Below are 20,521 nucleotides of genomic sequence, written 5' to 3'. Positions count from 1 at the left end.
TCACAACTGCATTTTAGTGCTAGTAAATTAACAGTCAATAAAACGTGTCCGTGAATCATATGGGATTGATGTACTGATACACATATTTAAATCTGATTTCATCAATTTACTTTTTAATCAAAATAGATTTAATTGAAAAGAGGAATGAAGTGGTTTGCCCGAATGTTGTCCAATATTCAATCGATGAGTTAGAATAATTTATGGGGACATGTGAGAGAAGATATAAATTTGTCTAGTGCGCCCCAGAAACACCCTCGAGGGCGCATCTGTTTCCCACAGTGGTTTCTCTTCCAAGAAACTGGTGGATCCTCTTGTATCCAAGAGCAGTTCCACTTCTCCCTTGTTAAATGTGATCTGTTTATTTGTTTATGTAAGATTTATATTCTATTTACATATCTTTAAATATTTTATGTTATTTACTGGTGTTAGTTAAGTTTGTTAAAATTGTCTGAATGCATCTATTTTTAATTGTTTTTTTTACATCAGTGGCCTTTATTTTTGTCCACTTTATTTTATTGTATTATTATATTTACTCACTCTTAGTAGGTTATACCGCCTTTCGCCGTCTACCGTTCAAAGAGCCAATTAAATCACCACTTGTGTTCAACAGATTGCGCACAGATGTTTTTCGGTCCTCATTCAAATTAAATTCATAGTTTGTCAAAGGGTTTAGCTTTGTGTCTCTTTTTCTTTTATTCTGGGATGATTCGCAGTACAAACTCTTGCATCTTTGTGTTGCTTTTGCTACGTAAATAATTCCCACCCGATGAACTGATCCAATAAACATTTTAACAAGCTTCCGACTCCTAAAGTGATAAAGTACACGCATCATTTTGAGCGTGAAACTCATATCTATCATATGTATCTGCCGTCCACTGTGGTAGCTCATCTTTGTACAATGTATTTCAGATTCCGAAAAAGACGAGGAGGAACCAGGAAACGGGATTTCTCAATGGCGACTCAGTGAGCAGCTCTTCCCGTGTCCCGTGTGTGGGAAAGTGTTTGGAAGGCAACAGACTCTCTCGAGACACCTGTCCTTACACACCGGTGAGTGAGCTGTCGGCGGTCACGACTTGCTCTGAGTCCGACTGGATTAACCTTCTTTTAAAGAGATAAAGCGGTGAGATGACTGGATCGTCCCCAAGTAACGTTGTCCGAAATTTGTCGAGAAGAGAAATACGGGACGGCTGTTGCAGAGCTGGCTCTAGAATTAGGCAGACCAAGCCGATGCATAGAGAATGCATACATACATGAGCACACGCTTCCTGAAAACAGCTAAATGCTAATAGCCAGGAATTGAACCTGGGTTGCAGGGGCGAGTGCATCTGTTAGAGCAACTGAACTAAAATATCCTGCGGTAAGGAGGTAGTTTTAGGGGAGTTTGAGCCAGCTATCTACCTGACAGCTAATACTAGCCACGTGGAGATGGAGGATGATGGCGATTCAGAGAACCAGGTGCGTGCAGGAAACCTTGAAAACACGGAACAAATGGTGTCCTATACGATTCAATTACGCATATGCAGGAGTTTGCAAGGTGGTATATCTGTTCTAGCTAACTTCAGGGTGTTTATTTAGGCATGGTAGAAACACCTTTCTGCGATTACAACGTTGGACCAAACACTAAAAATAAGCTGCCGCCCCCCATATATTGGATCTTTTCACCAGCGCACACACACACACACACACACACCATCTGAGCATGCTGGCTGCGAGCAGCTTGGCCACACCACAGAGAGCAGACGCAGGGGCATATGTCAGCGTGATGGTCTTTTTGGTTTCCCCGTCGACATAAAGGTTGCTGACTTCATCTCCTTGGGGCAAAATGCAGTGTGCAAGTGTGTGTGCGCCTCACCGCTGGGATGTGCTGCTGTTTGTTGTTGGACTGGAGGTTGTGTTGGTGCTTTCGTTCACAGCTGTGATTCAACAGTGTAGCCGTTTCTGTTCAGGGTCGAGGTCATCGACCAGGTAGCCCCGTGTTGGTCATTACCTCAACCGTCACTTTACCGCCAGATTTCTACTGCGCTTCCGCACGTACTGCACTGAAGTCACATTGTTTTTAATGTGCTCAACATCATGGATTTGCATGGACTGAAGGCTGAGGAGGTGTTGAGGAAAATAAAAAATGCTGAGTCATCGGAGCGTCCTGATGAAATGGTGGTGTTTAGCGTAACCCTTGTGTTCTGTTGCAGAGGAGAGGAAGTACAAGTGTCACCTCTGTCCTTACGCAGCCAAGTGCCGGGCCAACCTCAATCAGCACTTGACGGTCCACTCTGTCAAGCTGGTCAACACAGATGCTGAGCAGATTGTCAGCGCCATCACCGCTGCCGACCCCGCCGAGCGCAGGAACTGCCCCTACTACTACAGGTAAGAAGGATGTGGCCAACAGACGCCATGAGCACCGGAGCGGTTTGATCCAATTTGACCAAAAACGGAATTAAATCCAGGTTGATTTTTCATTTAGTACATTTTTTTTTTGGTCTTAATTCTCTTCACACCCGGCCACCACCAGGAGACGTTTGCTGAGCCTCTGGACTGCAGTCAGATTCTCTTAAGTTCACTAATGAACACGTTCTATCTTGTTAGTTTAATCCACACCGAGGGTAAAGATGTCATTGCGAGGCTTTGCTGGGTTTATGTGCTTCCCTGCATGTTGGCTGGATGTGGTTACTCCTTAGTCTGATGCCAATCTCGCCGTCATGATAGCGAAGCTTCTTAGCGCTGAGCCGCGAAGCTGCCAGGAGGCAAACTGTGTTACATTTTTGGAGCCAGACGAGCTGATTCTGCCTTTTCCCCTGGTCATACTTAACAAAGCTTACTGGCTCCAGAATGAGAAATGATTTGCGGTTTGAGGATTTCTTGGGTTGGTCTGTGTTTGTCTAAAAACAGAACATTTTTAGTCGAAAGAATCAGCTTGGAATATGATTCCTAGTTGTGGCCAGGCCTTTACATAAAAGGTGTTTGTCACTTTCACTCTGAGCAGGACTAGCAACAACCTGAGGTCGGGTACACACAAGGATAATTGGGCTGTTTTTTCACCTGAATATCTTTTTTTTGGTCCGAGGTGTGTGTGACAAATGGTGTTTAATATTTACCATCAACTTCTCCCAACTTGACCTGTGACGTGGAACGAAATGTATCCAATTCAGAGGTGAGGCGACTGAGAAACAAGGTAGCAACACCATTAATAAAGAAGGAAAACATTCAATCCGGAGGAGTTAATCTCACGCTCATCTGCTGCCGTCTTCATCGGGTCTGTTCCTTTAGCGCTCCGAGCTCAACTTTGACTTGCATTCCGCATTTAGTTAAAGTGATTTTTGTTTCCCTATTTTTCTGTTAAAATAACACCCACAACCTCCATCATTCCATCCACTTCCATGTTGTGCTGTGCAGTTTTTGCTATGTTTCTTCTTCATGAGATCGTGCCAGATTTCTGGCTTGGAGGAGGAGCTTCTAGATCAGGGTGGGGAAACTTCATTGTAGGTGCTGTCAGTTTTTAAAATAACATAGTCACTTTACATAATGTTAATTTTTGGAGCAATTTGCCTCAATTTGCGTTCAGGGAGATTTTAGTTACCGGGTGCAGATCGCACCAGTAAGTAGTCAGTCGTTCTTTGTCGACTAAGAGTCCACGTTAACCAAGTCCATCTTAACCAAGATGACACCGAGTCTCAATGCGGAAGATATCAAGACCAGTCCAAGACCTAATGAATGCATTCTTGAGACCAAGACTCTTCAGTACTACAAGCGTGGTACTACATGCAGTCCCGACCAAGATCATGTCAACAAAATACAAGTGTTGAGATCACTTATTTGACATTTCAAGGTCAAAACCATCTTTTGAAGGTCTGATATCTTTAAGGTGTCCTGAGAAGGAGACCAAAATAAGACTAAAAGCTTTTTCCCAGTCTAGTCCCATTCTTAAGTTAGCTATGTCTAAGGAAAGACCAATACATTTGAAGAAAATACAATAAAAACATGATCCAAATCAAATGCTAATGCCTAAAATAAAAGCCATTATCAAGGTTGGGTCATGGAAGCAGCAGTTTTGTGGGTCAGGCAGGGCCCAGACTTCCCTCTCCCCAGGAAGCTGCACCACAGAGGAGTTGCCTGACCAAGAGAGAATCGCCTTTTGACATTTGAGTTACTAGTGCTGTGAAAACAACTACCAGCTTGAGAAGCTGTTCGTCTTGCTGTTATCTCAGCGCACATGTGGACACTTAAGAGATTTTGACCCAAACCTTCAAGGGGATACGGGGAGAAAGTTGGTGGAGGACAGTCACGGGGGAGAGGAGTTCATTAGTTGTTGTCTCCTTCAGTTCTTGACCACTCTCTCCATCATGTTGAGACTCACTCTCCTGATGTTTATAACTATAAATGTTTATCGCCAAGGCTTTTGTTTGTCTCCGTGTCTGTGTGTCTGGCCATAAAATCCATCGACTGACGGATGATGTCAAGGAAAGAGGTGACGATTCCTGTCCAGTGTTGAATCACAGCAAGTCGACGTACATACATCTGCCCTTCTGTATCAAACCACTTCTTTATCAGACACGAAAACGCAGCCAAGACGTGTCACTTGCCAATTTATGCGGGCACAATCTAACACTAAAGCTGTCTCTCATTCTCGCCATCTCCCTTCCCCTTCCTCTCTGTTCTCTGTCCAGCTGCCATGTGTGCGGATTCCAGACGGAGATGAATGCCCAGTTTGTCGGCCACATGTCGCTCCATGTGGACAAGGAGCAGTGGATGTTCTCGCTCTGCTGCAACGTCTGCGACTACGTGTGCATGGAGGAAAACGACATGAAAAACCACATTAGTACGGGACACGCAGGTACACAAGCCGCTTCCTACTCATCCGTTAGTGTTTCCACGATGTAATGAGAAAAGCAAGAATCGGCGATGGAAAAGAAAACAAGTTGAAACGCTGGTTATATCATAGGAATAACACGGCATCATCTCATAGCCACGATACTGGGTCACTGTTTTAATGATCCGAAAACAGACCAACAATGCAGACCATTTGGATGCAGTGCCAAGTAAATCTTCCCTCGTTCCTCCGGTGTCATGGCCCGAGATAAAAGAAGGCAACATCGACCTGCCTGGAAAACCTTCAAGGGAACAAGGCCGTCTTTTAGATACCTGCCAGCTGAAATACACACAAAAGCAGTGGGTCTATATGACCATGCACCCCGACCGGCGACCACCTTCACTTCATACATTCTTGATGTTCTTTTGGAGGCAAGAGCCCTAAATTTGGAGGGAAATTCCTGGCTACCTTCTGGTTCTGCTGGGTTAAGATACACAGCCTCAAGACACTTTCACAACCGAACGTTACTTGGCGACACTTGTCGTGCGTCTTCTCCCCGCGTTTAAAAAGTAGGTCAGTCAGCTGGGGGCGGGCCTAAAGTTAGGGGAACGTGAACAAGGCAGATAGGAAAGGCAGAATTGTAGCCCTGTTTCCAGAGTTCTCACAAGGATTATGCTGCTAAAGCGCTGGGGAGAACTCTACCTTTTTCGCCTGTGGAAGCACGTTGAAGCAAGAAAAGATACGGACAGCACCATCTCTGTGTCCATTACCGGGATCACGACTTAGCATTGACTTTACATGTGAATCAATCACTTGTGCCATTTTAAATCATGTTTGCTGTGTGCATACCACCAGACTTGATCCTATATTGTGAGACACACATCAAAGCATGTGCATTGACCAGTTACTCAGTGACACAAGAGGCACCGCAGCGACTAGTATTGAATTAGTTGACAAGTCATGATGTCATCACTCTCTTTTCCGCGCATGTGCAAGGTAGCACAACCCACAGTAAGAGGAGAATAAACTGAGAGCTCAGGGACCATCGCGACTCAAAACGTTTCACAACTATAGATGTTACGAAACAACATGTGACTATGTGTGCACATGACTATCCAGACTAGTTGACTAATCTTCAAGCTAGTCGGTGACTAGTCAACGATCAAATTAGCCAATAGCTGCAGATACACATTTCTCTTGCGCTTCCACAACACAACCTCCGCCCTCCACTTTGTTTTTGTAATTTAGATTTTAAACCAGCACATACGGAACATTAGCAGCTACCGGGATCACAGCCTGACACGACCCGGTATGAACTCAGTTCAGCATAATTTCAGCAGACACAGGGAAAGACAAGCAGCAGAATCTGGTTTCACAAACATTTTTGACCTTCACTTTTCAAGCTGCTGATCAATACCACGGACGATCCGAAAGCGCTTTGTTGAGTGTTTTGCTGATTTGATTTTCCTCACCATTTCTTGTGTTATTGTGCATATTGTCCAGGCGGCACTGCGGTGTGGTGTCGGTCGGAGGCCACCACGGCCTTGTTTATCTGAGACAGTTGACCGTTGTCATACCTGAGGGTGGGAATCAATAGACCCTGGGCCCTTTAAAGAGAATCGGGCTTCTAAAAGCCGCTTTGGTGCTTTTTCTCCACACGCCATCCATTCCTGCCCGGCACAATGATTAGTAGGTTTTGGAACATCGGAACAGGGATATCGATCCAAAACAGACACCTGACCCCAACGTGGGAACAGTGGTAAATATGGGATTTGTGTCACAAACTATATAGTGGAAGTTAATCGCTCATTCAGAACCATCTGTTATTATTATTTTTAACTGCGAGTTTGAAATTAACTAGAGTATTTTTGTGTTTCACATTTCTGAAATGTGACGTCATCCTGCACTGTTTGAGCGTACAGACAGAAAGGTTTCATAAATTCACTGGAATCATATCGTTTAAAAGGTTGGGTCAAATAAACTTGGAATTTGCCCTGACTGGTTCATATTGAATTTCCAGAGAAAAGTTCATTTTAAAAAACACTCAAGTTAAGATTTCTGGTGCGTTCAAGCATGAGGTTTCCGTCGGCTTTCATATTCAAGAAAAGCAAATGGGCGATAAATACTGCGAGAGAGAAAAGATAAGAGCGCGGATGCAGGCCGGCACATGAGAGAATCAAATGACCCTTAGGGTTGACTATAATTTCATAAATGACAGTGAAATTGCTGAATATGTGCGAGTGTGAGCGCGTCGGCAAGTTTGGCCGTTTCAGGATCAGCCGCCTCTCCTTTTCATTCGCTCGCGAGTACAGGCCCTTTGTTGTGCCCTCAGATGCTCCCGCCATCTTAGCTCCTTCGGCCATGAACTCGCCCTCCCTTCCCTCTCAGTTCCTTTTCTCTCTGGTAAATCTCGGACTTGGTGAAGGAGATCAATAAAAGCACACTGCATCTTGATTGGACCGCCTCACGAGGAGCAGACAGCCATGCTGGAGGTGCTTCTTTTGATGGAGACGGTATATGTGTGTGTAAGTGTGTGTGTGTGTGAGTGCTCACATGCATACATACAGCGTGATCATGGGGACTGTGTCGCGCATGCTAAGCAGGAAGGTTGAAACCTCCGAAATCTTGAAGGTTTGGGTTTCATTCATGAGTCTGTAAAACCTCATTATTCCCTAAAATCACTACTAAATGCTTCTATAAGCTCTTGATAAAAACAGTTACGTCTTTGCTTTAAAGCTGTGTCCCATTTCTCACCTTAACACCTTGCTTTTGTCAGTGTAGTGTGTCCCAATACTCCTAAGACCGAGGGCCATTCACCACTTGAAATGATCCCTTCAAACCGGAGCTGACTTGAAAGTGGGAATATGAAGTGTGGACAGATTTCCAGGATACCAATGTACTTTATTTAAAGACAAAGTTGGATAGGACAACAGGGACATTTTAGTAAAACCCAAGTAAGACCCAAATGGTCGACCGTGTCCCACAACATGAACAATACAACATGTATGTACAACAGTGTGTTGTTATTTCTTCTTAACAGTCGGCTAGCGTCCATGCTAACGTTAACATTGTCATAGCTCTAACAGATCTATCACCACAACATAGCGGCAAAGCCGGCTTTGGCTCCGCCCATTTCTTCTCCATTATTTCACCAAACAAAGTGAGATTATCAGCGCTGATGCAAGAGGTTGCAAAAACGTAGGAGCTGGCATGTCCAAACGTCTCCAACACTGGATATGCAGGAAACAAACCACAGCACGGTAGCCAATGACACGCTATCTTTACGCGTGACGTCATGAAGTGTTCCCAATTCTTCGGGACGTCTATTGCTACACTTGGTTGTCAGAGGGCACCTCATAGTGGAGGGCGCTCAGAACCAAGTGCTAGTGTTAAGTGCTAGTGTTAGGGGGAGAAATGGGACACAGCCTAAGTCTTCAAGTCTTCTCTTGGCTTTAATTCTCGGGTCATGGTGTTCTGTTGGCCTAAGCACTTAGTGTCTTGGTTGGTAGGTTCTGTAGGTGAAAGTCTTAATCCAGTCTTGACCTATTGGTCAGTCTTATTTAAGCTCTGATCCTTCAGATGGTTCCCTTAATTACACTTCCTACTCGGTCTTGTTCCTACAGTCTTGCTGGCTCAAGTCCGAAATCTGAATTGTGTTTTGATGCCAAAAAGTCAAGTCCCTCCAGTCTCAGTCTGGACCTGCAGTGCTGGTCTGAGATTAAAACAGAAGTGTCCATCCCTCCATCTTGGGTCGCAGCTGTAGCAAAGAGGCCCAGGCTTCTCTTGAAACCTCCTGGTGCAATGCTGTGTGTGTCCCCAGTAATAACGCAGTAATTGACTTGTCAATTCCACAGTAACGTGACCACACTTGGTGCTTCCTCCTCTCCCGTCTGCAGGTCTGAATTCCAAAAGTCCCCTCAGTGAGACCAAAAGCACCTCGTCGTCCCTGTCCGCCCTCAGCGATTCTCTCAACAGCTCTGAAGGTGGTGACCTCACCCACGGGAACGAAGAGCTCAAGAGTCTCCTGGCCCCGCCTTCGTCGGCGGGAAGCCAGTCCAGCTCTGGGAGCAACTCTGGCTCCGGGACTGAAGAGAAGTCGGACAAAGGCAAGCAACTCGCAGAACTTCCCAGAGTGAATGTTTAGAACGCAGTACTGTAGAACAGAGTGATAGCTACTTTTATAGAGGCGTAACTCGTACTTTTCTCACAGCCCCGAAAGATTAAAGTACAGATTAAAGTGTGTGACACTGACAGTGCTGTAGCTTGGTAAACTGATGTTCAGTTGTTGTGAGAAAGATCGATTATCATCCCATGCCTCTCGCACAGGCTTCGAGTGCGTCTTCTGCAACTTCGTCTGCAAGACGCGCAGCATGTACGAGCGCCACCTCCAGATCCACCTCATCACGCGAATGTTCGAGTGCGACGTCTGCCATAAATTCCTCAAGACGCCAGAGCAGCTGTTGGAACACAAGAAGTGCCACACCGTCCCCTCCGGAGGGCTCAAGTAAGGAAAGCAAGTACAAACAGAGGTTCCTAACTCCACCCTCCCCCTCCCCTCCCTCACCCACATACACATCAGACACATATTAATAAGTATAACGTTAACTGGAACTACTTAATCGAGCTATTGAGGTTTTAATATAATCCGTCATAGTCAGCACTTATATAGTGGACACCAGAGAAACAGTCACGGGCCACCACATTGTTTTATTGAGCTGAAGTAGCTCACACTGTTGAAGCTGGTTTCGCCATTGTAGACTACCCTCAGAGAGGGGTTTGACTCCTCAGTACTGAAGGAACTGAAGTCATGTTGAAGTATGGAAAGCTATTCGGGAGTTGGAGAGAAACTGCGTGCTGTGTTCAAGGGCACCTTTCATACTGTCTTTTCGAGGGACAGGTGGCGCACTACAACCTCCCAATATTGCCGCGCTAGACGTTCTCCTTTGCCTGTTCGAATTCCTTTTCATCTTCGCCCAAACTTGTTGCACGTTGGGATTGACTGATTCACGTAACCCGACTGGTCAGTACACCTGGGACGCCTTCCCTCGTTCAGTCCAGTTCGCTAACCGCATTTCCCCCGTCGACCATTAGTGGTCAGCACCTGTCAGAGGGATGGCTCACTGCAGCGGAGGTGAAGCCATTGCCAATACACCTTCATGAATATCGCAGGAGCATCTACATCAACGGAAACTCGAGTGCACGAAAAGCCCGTTACGCTTTCAGTGCGTCAGATGATGAATCGTATTGTTCGCACTACAGTCCTGGCATATGTGGGGCGATTGGAGGGTGGTCGATGGGTCTGCAGTGGCGGCTACAAACAGAAGGAGAGAAAAGGAGATGGAAATAGATCTTCCCCTGGGCGTTGTTGTTCCGCTGCCCAAAGCTAACGGCGATGCCAGAGCCCGGCGATCAGAGAGAGTCCTGCATTTGAACAAGTTGGAGGGAATGTTGGTCAGTAATAAGGATTTCAATGTGCCGAAGTCACACAGAGGATTTTTGTCTTCTCTTGTAGTTAAGGCTAAAAGCAAGTCTTGTAAATATCCAACGTGAACTTCCAGATAAAAGTGAAATCTGAAGTCAAGGTTAATGAAGCGCACTGAGCACTATCCAGCAAAGTGTAACCCTGAGAGGAATGTACTTTCATTTAGAGCCGTGCCAATTTACAACCCAATTCAGTTTGATGTCTTTTAATTAAGCTTGCTCCTTTATCCTCAAAAAATACACCCGTATTGGATTTGGCAACTTCAAACGTGACCGTTTTTACATTTGTGCATCCTCAGGTGGAGGTTTGTGTTTGCTCATCGTGTTGTATTGGTGGGTCAACAGCAGAAATCTTCATTTACAAGACAGCAGCGCCGAGACAAAGGGAAACGACTCAAAAGCACAAGATCAGAAATGAGTTCTTCAGAGGTATCAAAAGTTTGGGGGGACGAAGTTAAGCCAGCCAGATGGTTCGGACACGTGGAGGGTTTGTGTTGCCATCTCTGTTTCCACTAAAGTGTCTTGGGGCACGAGCTTTACGGCAGCTCAAAACCTTTGTACTGTTCACATTACCACATGTACAGAGGTTGCCATGACGCACTTTTGGACTAAATGTTTTTCATATTCCATGTGCAACACTTTGTTACTGCGCTATTTTAATTTCCAAGCAGCGTGGGAACCGAGTTGAGAGGAGAGAATGTTAGAGATGGAGGTAGCAGGTACATGGAGAAGAGGGGAAACAACCAACCGGCTCATGGATGCAGTAATCGAGGGCATGTTGAGGACAGGCGTGAGTAGCGGTGCCGCGACTATAAAGTTGACCCTAAAATTAGTCAGAAACAAATTCACTCGTCAGCATGTCCTGACCAGAGAAAGGAAAAAAAACATCGGAAGAACTTTTTTAATGGTGAATATCTTGGTAGCAACTAGGGGTAACACATGTAAACACATCTGAGTGCCCTCCACTGCGCTGGACTGTCGGAGGGAATTCAGAAATTGAAATTTTCCGTGACAGTATCGACCGTAGGCAAAATTTAAAATGGCGTACTGTACATATCATGTTCCCACAGGCCCATTTATGCTCCCTCTACGTACAAAACTGTACCCGTTCGTTTCAAACGTTACCATCTCTTTGCGCTGGTATTGCTGTTCACCAATACATCCACCAGGGGCAGCAGCCTAAAGTCAAAAGCAAATGACGACCGTGGTATTGATACTGTACCTCTGAGGTGGGAAATGGAGGCAGCGCTGTAGGACGTGGTGGTTGGTGACGTGGTTAAATATATTGCTCCTCTTGGTCGGAGAATTTCCACCATTGTGATCTCTTGTTCGTGTCTCTTATTAGAGCTACGTAATGAGTACGAACAGCAACACTGCCAACCACGGTTCTGGTGGTACTGCACCGTTTGGCTCATATCCATAAGCTTTGTGGAAACACGCAGAAATACGGATGAAATAAAGGCAGCGCACAGACAAAAGGCCCAGTCCGTATCCGAAACGTCGAGCATAAATAAAGTCTTGAATAGCAAAGATCACTGATAAATCAGTTGTCTGACGAATTGGATGTTGTCGATGGATTAGTTGACTATGGAAATTCGCCTTATAGGAGACTTGGGAGAATTGTCAAGCTGGGTTAAGGTTGAAGTGGATGACTTGGCAACTCCACATGGGAAGTGCTGAAAGCAGAAGTACCGAAACACCAAGCCCAAGTCACGTAGTGTGAAGCAGAAGCTCTTGACGCATGTGTTGTCGCTGGTACGACTCAGTGGTCGGTGATGCTCCACTACACCAGAACACTCGACAGTCTCCGTCAAACCTGGAACTGTGTGGTGAAGAGACGTGGCTGGTGTCAATTGAGTGTCGTGATCTTGAGGGCGGCGACGTTGCTCAGCTAGACAGCAACCCTTTTCCATTTCTCGTTGTCTGGTTGATCTGACACATGAATCATTCGCCTTTCATGCCAAAATGTCGCGAGCGAAAGGTCTCCAGATTTAACACGAATTGTCACACAGTCAAGTGAAAAGAATCAACGCCAGCCGCCGTGACATAAACCAAGTTTAAAGATGAGTTGTGCGCCACGTTCCCTCACAGATGCGTTTGTGGCCGACGTTGCTGAACGGACAAACGAGACTTATTCATTCCGCTGTGTTTCAGTAGGAGCAGATGATGAGCTGATCAGCGTCCTGCTGTGACAGCTGCAGCGAAGCTACCGAGACAAGATTCTGAAAAATACCTGCATTTTAAAACACACTATTTATAACAAGCGCAGCGTAAATCCAACAGCAGCGAACTCCTCTCACTCCCCCTCCCTCCCCCCTCCCTCCCTCCCCGCCATCCTCCACTCTCCACTCCCACAGGAGCCTTTGTTGTACTGTCACACATTTGATGTCCCATTTCAGACCTGTCAGCGAACATGAAGCCCATCTGGTGACGCCAACATGCACACACTGATGATGTTGTTTCCCTCTTCCTCTGTTTGGCCGCTTGCAAACCAAATCCCCAAAACCAGTGGACGGCCGCAGTCTGTGCATGTGCAGAACCAACAGTTTTTTATTGTTCATCGTCCCATTCTGTCACAATGAGTTGTTGGTCATGTTTATGTGCAGTCATCGCCGGCGTGTGACGTGAAGTATGACGAGGAAAGTAGGTTTTATAAATCGACGTCAGGAGCTCAGGTTCACTCGTGCCAGGTCACGTTGATTTTTTTTAATACTATCAAGAGGATTTTTGAGGATTTTGTCCACTTAAAACTTAAACACCCCTTTTTCCTTTCCCTCTTTTACGGCGGCATCAAAATATGTTTCCCTTCGACACAGATTCCGTGTTAGTGTTGGACTCAACTTGACTCTTTTGCTCATCTGAGGGGACAGTTCCAGTCCCAGAGTGTCACTCTCAGCACACATTTTATTCCATTTGTGGGACTTTTTAAATGAATAAGAAAGACATGATGCAGAAACAAGAAAAAAAAATGGATTTTGACCGAATAAATGAGACAATATTGTAAATAAACAGCACCATGAATTAAAAATAAATGGTAAAAGCAACTAATAATGGCTAAAGGAAAACTATTTAATAATTTGAAGTTAGATTACTAAGTGTAACAGAAAAAACACTGAAGAGCTCTTATTATTATTTTGTCAGTGTTTTAGTGTGTTGTAAGTTAAATTTTTCAGTGCACACAATTTGATGCCGTAACCAAAACATGAAGAAAGGAACAAAAGGAATTCGGGATAAAAAACGCTTTTCTGTGCACAGAAACCTGACAAATGCCTGGAGTAAAAACAGGGAAAGGGTTGTCTGAAGATTCAAACACAAATATATCATGTTTTGAGTCATTAACATAATCATATTTTAGTCAAAATGAAGTGGTTTTGATCATTTTGTCTCCTGGCCGACCGCAGGGTGGCAAGGGAGCGAGAATGCTGCACAGGCCGGACAGTTCTCAAGTGTGATTTGGACCGAACATTTCTGACTGAGGAGCAAATGTTAACAAACTGACGACTCGACGGCGTAACTTTATTTAACCTGCGATTCCGAAAAATGCATCAGGTTAATGTTGCAAAGTCTGAATGGAGTCTGGAGTATCTCTAAGATCTTTCTACAACTCTCTGTCTGCGATGTATCGCTTAAGTAAAAGCAACAAAAAAATCACCGTGAGAGAAACAAGACCGTATCTGGACAGCGACTCCTCATTGATCTAAAACAGCAGATCTCTGAAGTCTCAGTTGTGAGAGGAGGACTTGGTCACTGCAGGAGCAGCAGAAGAGAAAACTTTCCCCAGTGGTTAAAGATGCAGTAAGACCTGACACCATTGAGGGGCGATATTATCGACTGAACTGAGCCAAGTTTGACAGGCTGAGAGCAACTTATGCTCATCGACATTGCTGAATACCAAACTAAAGTCCCAGGAACTCAGTAGTGCCACAATAGAAACCTCAAAAAAACAGTGAGAAACTTTTCACTTCATCTGTTAGAACTGTCCGTCGACCAACAGACCTGTGAAATTCCACCTTTAGGTTCAGCTTTTTTGGGGGGAATATTAACATACGAAAGCAGACCTTTCCTTCAGAGGACAGATTTTTGTTTTGGATGGCAGTTTGAGGCAGACGAGGCCGTTTTTTTTTTTTTTTTTTCCGCGGCCTCCTGGTACAGATCTTTATGTTGCGACCATTGTGTACTGGAGTGATGTGAAGTATTAATAGTTGTGTAGACGGGGGAGCGATGGCCTTGAACATTTCGAGGTTTTTCTGAGGTGATTCTGTTCTGCAGGGTTTGTGAAGCGCTTTGGGGCCCAGAGCAGATGAAAGGTGCTATTTAAATGTAAGTGCCACTCCATTCCTTCATTTCCCTCCATGTCCTAATGCTCCAGTCTTTTCTGCCGCCTGTCTCACACACACACACACACACACACACACATTGACGCACCAAAACACACACACACACACACACACACTACTGCATCCCTCCATTAAAGCGCCACACATACGACCATCACGGCACCAGACATTCTTTTCCTTTCGCTCTCCTCTTCATCGTTTTATCTCTGTGCCTGTTGCCGAGCTTCTCGTGTCCCTCTGCCTCACCCGCCTCCCCCTCTCCCCCCCGTCCAGGTGCCCTTTCTGCATCTACTCCACCAATCGTCCAGCGGCCATGGAGTGCCACCTCAAGACGCACTGTAAGATGGAGCACCGCTGCCGCATCTGTCAGGGACTGTGGCCCGACCAGGCCTCGCTGGAGGCCCACATGCGTGGGCACCGCCTGGGCAACCACTACAAGTGCCAGCTGTGCGGCTACTTGTCCAAGACAGCCAACAAGCTGATCGAGCACGTGCGTGTGCACACGGGCGAGCGGCCCTTCCACTGCGACCGCTGCTCTTACAGCTGCAAGCGCAAGGACAACCTCAACCTGCACAAGAAGCTGAAGCACGCGCCGCGCCAGACTTTCGGCTGCCGAGAGTGCCCCTTCACCACCACCCACCCCTTCGTCTTCAGCCGCCACCTCAAAAAGCATCAGGGCGGAGGAGCGGGGGACAGAGGGAGAGGTGGAGGAGAGGAGGAGGAGGAAGAGGACGCGGGGGAGCTGCCGGTCAAGGCGCCACCGCAGAGGGATTCGCCGGCGAGCGAGTCCGAGAAGCCCCTCAGTGCGGGGAGGGAAGGTTGGAGCCCCCTCAGCAGTCTCTCAGCGTCGGAGGCGCTGCGCTCTGTCGCCATGTCGCTCGCCAAGTCCGAACGGGAGACTCCTCCCGATGGCTCGGTTACAAACGGCAACAACGGCCACCCCTCCCTGCTGCTCCCCCCCTACGGTCACAGGTCGGAGGAGTACAGCGAACACCTGATCCCCCTCACCACCTTGCTCACATTCCGATCGCAGCTCTCCTCCCACAAGCCGTCGGCCTCGTCCCCTCTCCTCTCCCGCTCCTCCCCCTCCTCCCACAAACACTCCTTCCTGGCCTACCTGGGACTCGCCGAGCGGGCCAAGACTGTGTGACCCGCCCTCCTCACTCCTGGGACGGTGGTGTGATTCCCGCCACCGCAGCTGAAGTTTGTTTTCCAATCAGACCAGCAGAATAAGCTGGAGCAAACACACGAGACGGAGAACGGCTGTACATGCTAAACCACGACTTTATATTGAAACGCTGCTTTTTATTAGCCGTTCGACTTTTCGAAACGTCTCAGATGACCTTGACCCATAATCTCAGAAAAATCAGTGTTTATCTTCTTATGCCTTTTTCTTTTTTAAGACGGATGGGGGGAAAAAAACGAAACAAAAGCGGCGAGGGCGATATTTTAGTGCATTTTTGTCTCCTGCTATGATGCATCAGAAAAAGCATGCCTGTTTCCGTGTTTCTACTAGTCGTGAGGAAGCCGAATAATCCCGAAGTGTTTGCTCTGCAACGTGGACGGAACCAAACGGATGAAACGCCTCAAACCACGCACTTATTTATCAACCTTGTACATAGTTTTGTAGCCCCTCCCATCTTTTTTTTTTTTTTATTATTTCTCTTCTGTTTTTTTTCGTACTTTGGTGGAAGCATACGATGCATCCGCTGCCTGGTATCACTTCTGTGGCGACGTAACGGGGTTGTGATCATGTAAATAGCGAAGATTATTCTCCAAACCCCCAGTGGGAAACATCCTAAATTATTAGTAACACATCTGTAAAACTGTCATAGCTGAGGCCGCGTCCACACCACTGCCTTTTTATGTCTCTTGGCTTGACTTGTTTGTCAGAGATAACGCAAGCAAATCAAAAGTCATTTCCCGACTTTGGAACTGCATCGAGTCTCAGACCTTGTTACGTGAGAAAAGCTCCTATAGTGGGCGCAAGTTTCCCGTAAAGCACTGGAAAAGACAGCGTTCATTCACTCCACGTATGAAGTGTAGAAGATGAGCAAGGCATAAAACCTTGTTCAGTTCAAGTCAATATCACAGGTGGAAGCAGTCAACTTTCAAACCAATGGTATCTGAGGCAGCATCCACATGACCCTTTAGGCGGAAAATGAATGGCCTCTGCTGATTCCATACCAGCTTGGTTTTGTTTTGAGCCGCACTCATTCAAGTAAGACAAAAACGGAGATGGAAGTAAACAACTATATAAAAAAAAAAGAGGAAAAACTAGTGTCTTAGTGAAGTAGAATGATCATAACATAAGTGTATAAAGAGGTGGTGAAGGTCAAATTTCGCTGGTAAAGTACCGTAAAATGAGGCCATGACTTGTAACACAGCATGGAACGTCAAGTCTGCGCTGAGCCACTCCAGAAACTGGCCCCAAACGTGGTCCTTCCCAGGGTTAGAAGTTTCGTGCGGACAAGTATTTGATGCCTTCTCCTGATTATTATTCCGCTCTCACCGATGTCGGTCAGTGTTTTCTCACGTCTTCGACGAGGCGGCTCGAAACGAGTGAATCCCATTAGCAGTTTTTAAATTAGCATTTTAAAATCTGCGAAAAAGATGTAAGCTACTGATGAGGATTCAGGTCAGGAAGAGCCGTGAGAGGACAGCCGCCAAAACAAAGGCATATGCGGTGGTCTGGCCGCCAGCGAGTGGTCACATGATCATCGTATAGCAAGGTAAACGTGGGCTCCTTAGAGAGGAAGTGTCGGTGGTGTGGACGCAGCCGGAGCGATACCAGCGCAGCGGCACGTGCAGAGCTATGATGGACGCACCAAACCTCCGAAGAGTTCTATAAGAAAACTGTTTTGTGGAGGTGACCGGGCGCGACGCCGAGGTCACCACAGGCCGATTCAATGGTGCTTTTTGAAGCTTTTTGTAATTTTTTTGTGAGAAAAAAAAATACGAGAGGAAAAAAAATGTTCCAAAATGACTTGAATGAATGTATTTTTCTTTATGTACATGGAAAAAAAAGTGTGTATTCTCGGTGGAGACGGGACTGTTGGTATGTTTGGTGGCCTTGTGTCTCTTTTGTTTTAATCTTTCATTCATACTTTTGTTTTGTCATACTGAGCCTTTTTACACACATGAAACATCGACATGACCCGAGCGTCGCGTTGAGTCAACGTCAAAGGTGCAATGATGAAGCAAAGCCATGCACTTGTGCAGCCTCGCTGTTCGACCGGCAAACATGGTAACCTCTGCCCCCCCCTCCCCCACCACTCCCGAATCTTCAACTCCCCTCCCTTTTTATTTTTTAAATTGCACTTCAAGTAGTTACATTTAAAGCCAAAAGCACTTAATTTTTTTTTTTACGTTTGCGAGAAATTCAAACCCGACGAGTTGCTGTTCTGGACAGACTCAATCACCTGCTCCAAATTTAGGAAACCGAGACACTTGCAGTTCCCCTGGGAGCGAAAAGCTCCCAGGCTAAATTCGCGATCGCCAACTTTGCACAGTGCTGCACTTTTTTTCCAGGATGTATTCGTTCCGTAAAGCTCACGAAAAGAAGGGCGGGGTTTTATTTAGCAAAAGCTTTACCCATTAACGGTGGCGCTCGTGTTCCTAAGTGGCCTTCAAGCCAAAATCCCAACTGTGTGAAGGGATTTGTTTCTTTTTGTTTCTGACATACCGTTGTGTTTTTAATTCCTGTGTCGTTCGTGTCATTGAAAATGTCAGTTGAGGATGACTCAAGACCAAATGCAACTCCCCCCTGCAGGATGTGAGTTTAGGATGGAATCCGCCACGTACTGTTCCGAGCGAGTGTCAGCTGATCCGCTTCCTCATCTGCTGTGTGTCAGTCCAGCCACCGCCGCGCGCATCTTTTGTACTCTAGTGCCACTTGGTGGAGAGAAACCACCCGAGACTTCTGAGATGAGTCAAACGAATTGTCAGGGTCCAAGAATAGAATGTGTCCTCCACTTGTGATGACATCACAGCCTTTTGAGCAGCCACACCGGAAAACATTGCAAAAACTCTTCCGAGGAAACTTGATACTTTAGTGAAGACTTTCTTCCTCCTGGGACGTCTAGTGATGTTCTTCCTCAAATACGTCCAGTTGGATTGTTCCGTTCTAGAAGTTTGGAATCAATGTTTTTGGATGGTGTCGCAAAAGATGCTGAGGTGATGCTAATAGCGATAGAGGATAACACCCATTCGTGGATGGGTCATGGGGGAAGGAGTCACCAGACCACCCTCTCTCGCAACCCAGACAACCGAGAGGCACATCTCTCCGGTGGTCTGGGTTTTTCCAGGGTCTTCTCCTAGTCTCTGTCTGTCCAGACTTCATGACCATGAAGTGTCTGCACAGGTCCTTCCCTCACTCGTCACCTAGACCCCATGGTACTTGCACTCCTCCAGCGTTGAACTCGGGCGTGTTGAGGTCAGGCGGGGACGGGACATTGGTCAAGGCTGAAGACGTCTACTTCCATATGAAACTATCTCCACACTCGTGTTTCCTTGTAGAATCTCGGGGAGTTTTTGCAGTGTTTTCTGGCGTTAGCATGGCGCGCCTCACCCACACCCCCCGCCGAGCCACATGTTAATGCTAAATTGAACACGAGAAACGTCAAGCACTTATTATTTCAGCAGCACTTGTTTTTGTAAAAAGCTACCTTTCTTTCAGCACTTCAGAGAGAGTGTGTGTGTGTGTGTGTGTGTGTGTGTGTAACATGGCCCTCCCCAATTCTCTGCGTCACAAGTGCACTGTCTTCGATGGTTCGGCTTTAAGTTTGTATGTTTTCATTGAAAAAGGCTCAACTATATTATGTTCTGCCACTCGCTGAAGGTTGGTAAAGACGCTGTACAAAGCTTTTTTTTTTTTTCTTTTTTACTCTTGTCAAGGCTGTACAGGGTTTGTGACGATAAACTGGTAAATAGATCATTTGTACCTTTTTTGTTTTGTATTGGTTTTTCTTTGGCATTACGTTATGTTCAATTTGCCAGATCTAAATGTAAAAGGATTTGAAAGTAAAGCTTACATCATATTACACTTGTGGTCGTCTCTCTGCACACACAGCGCGGTATGAAGCCGCCAAACCTCTTATGGGTCAGAACCAACTCTCCAGTTGAACATGGGTCAGTCGGTCCGAAGAGGTGGGCAGATGCTGTTGGGAAGGGCCTTCGTCGCTCCAGGTTGATCGAAAGGGAGTCCGGTTCAGATCCCGGAATCTAGAGCAGGTGTAGACAGGCGCCGCAAGCGAAGCCAGTGGGTGCCCCGGGGAGAGGCGTTCTGTCTGCCACGGATTTCAGAAGAACTCAGGGGGGCATTTTCAAGGGTGCTTTTTGTCCCTAAGAGCCACCGAGAGATACTTGTTTCCGTGTGTCCGGGTTGGTCTGAGGGTCCCCGGGTGCCTCACCAAGGAGACACCCGAGAAAGATGCCCCAGCCACATCAACAGGCTCCGTTCACTGTGAAGGACCACAGGTTCTCCAAGTCTTACATGAGCAGGTCCCAACTATCTCTGAAGGAGAGCCCAGGTCGAGAGTGACAAAAACCCATTTTGGTCACTTCAGTCAATGACCACGATTCAGGCCAGCAATGTTGTATGGTTTGGATCACTGTCACTGAGGAGGAGACAGGAGGCAGAGCTGGAGGTAGCAGAGATGGAGATGCTGAGCTTCTCTCTGAGAGTGAGCAGGATGATGATAGGATCAGAGGGACAGCACATGTGCTCAGGTGTTTAGGAGACCAAGTCAGAGAGGCTGGATGGAGATGGTTTGGACATGTACAGAGGAGAGAGAGACAGTACATTGGTAGATGAAGATGTTGAGGTTGGAACTGCCAGGCAGAAGGTGGAGAGGAAGGCCAAAGAGGAGATTGATGGAGGTGGTGAAGGAGGACATGA

At 46.4% G+C, this 20,521-nt stretch overlaps 1 protein-coding gene across 3 annotated transcripts in view; it reads left to right on the top strand.

Annotated features, from left to right (window-relative positions):
- The window catches only part of znf827 (zinc finger protein 827), a 73,572-nt gene extending 53,680 nt beyond the window's left edge, over nt 1-19,892 (top strand). The window contains exons 9-15 of one of the 3 annotated variants that reach the window (XR_008413999.1): nt 910-1,047; nt 2,190-2,364; nt 4,662-4,828; nt 8,701-8,910; nt 9,131-9,317; nt 14,555-14,605; nt 14,896-14,971. Coding sequence is in view for 2 of the 3 variants with exons in the window: in XM_053858044.1 (XP_053714019.1) it covers nt 910-1,047; nt 2,190-2,364; nt 4,662-4,828; nt 8,701-8,910; nt 9,131-9,308; nt 14,896-15,772 (1,745 nt within the window). In the remaining variant the exon portion in view is untranslated. Of the gene's footprint in view, nt 1-909; nt 1,048-2,189; nt 2,365-4,661; nt 4,829-8,700; nt 8,911-9,130; nt 9,318-14,554; nt 14,606-14,895 lie in introns of all 3 variants that reach the window. The other 2 variants (XM_053858046.1, XM_053858044.1) reach the window with 2 other exon arrangements.
- Nucleotides 19,893-20,521: the final 629 nt, after the last annotated feature.

The sequence above is a fragment of the Synchiropus splendidus genome, chromosome 2, assembly GCF_027744825.2.
Source record: "Synchiropus splendidus isolate RoL2022-P1 chromosome 2, RoL_Sspl_1.0, whole genome shotgun sequence".
Lineage (NCBI taxonomy): Eukaryota > Metazoa > Chordata > Actinopteri > Syngnathiformes > Callionymidae > Synchiropus > Synchiropus splendidus.
Note: the sequence above shows the minus strand (reverse complement) of the source record. Positions and strands in the feature narration are given on the sequence as shown.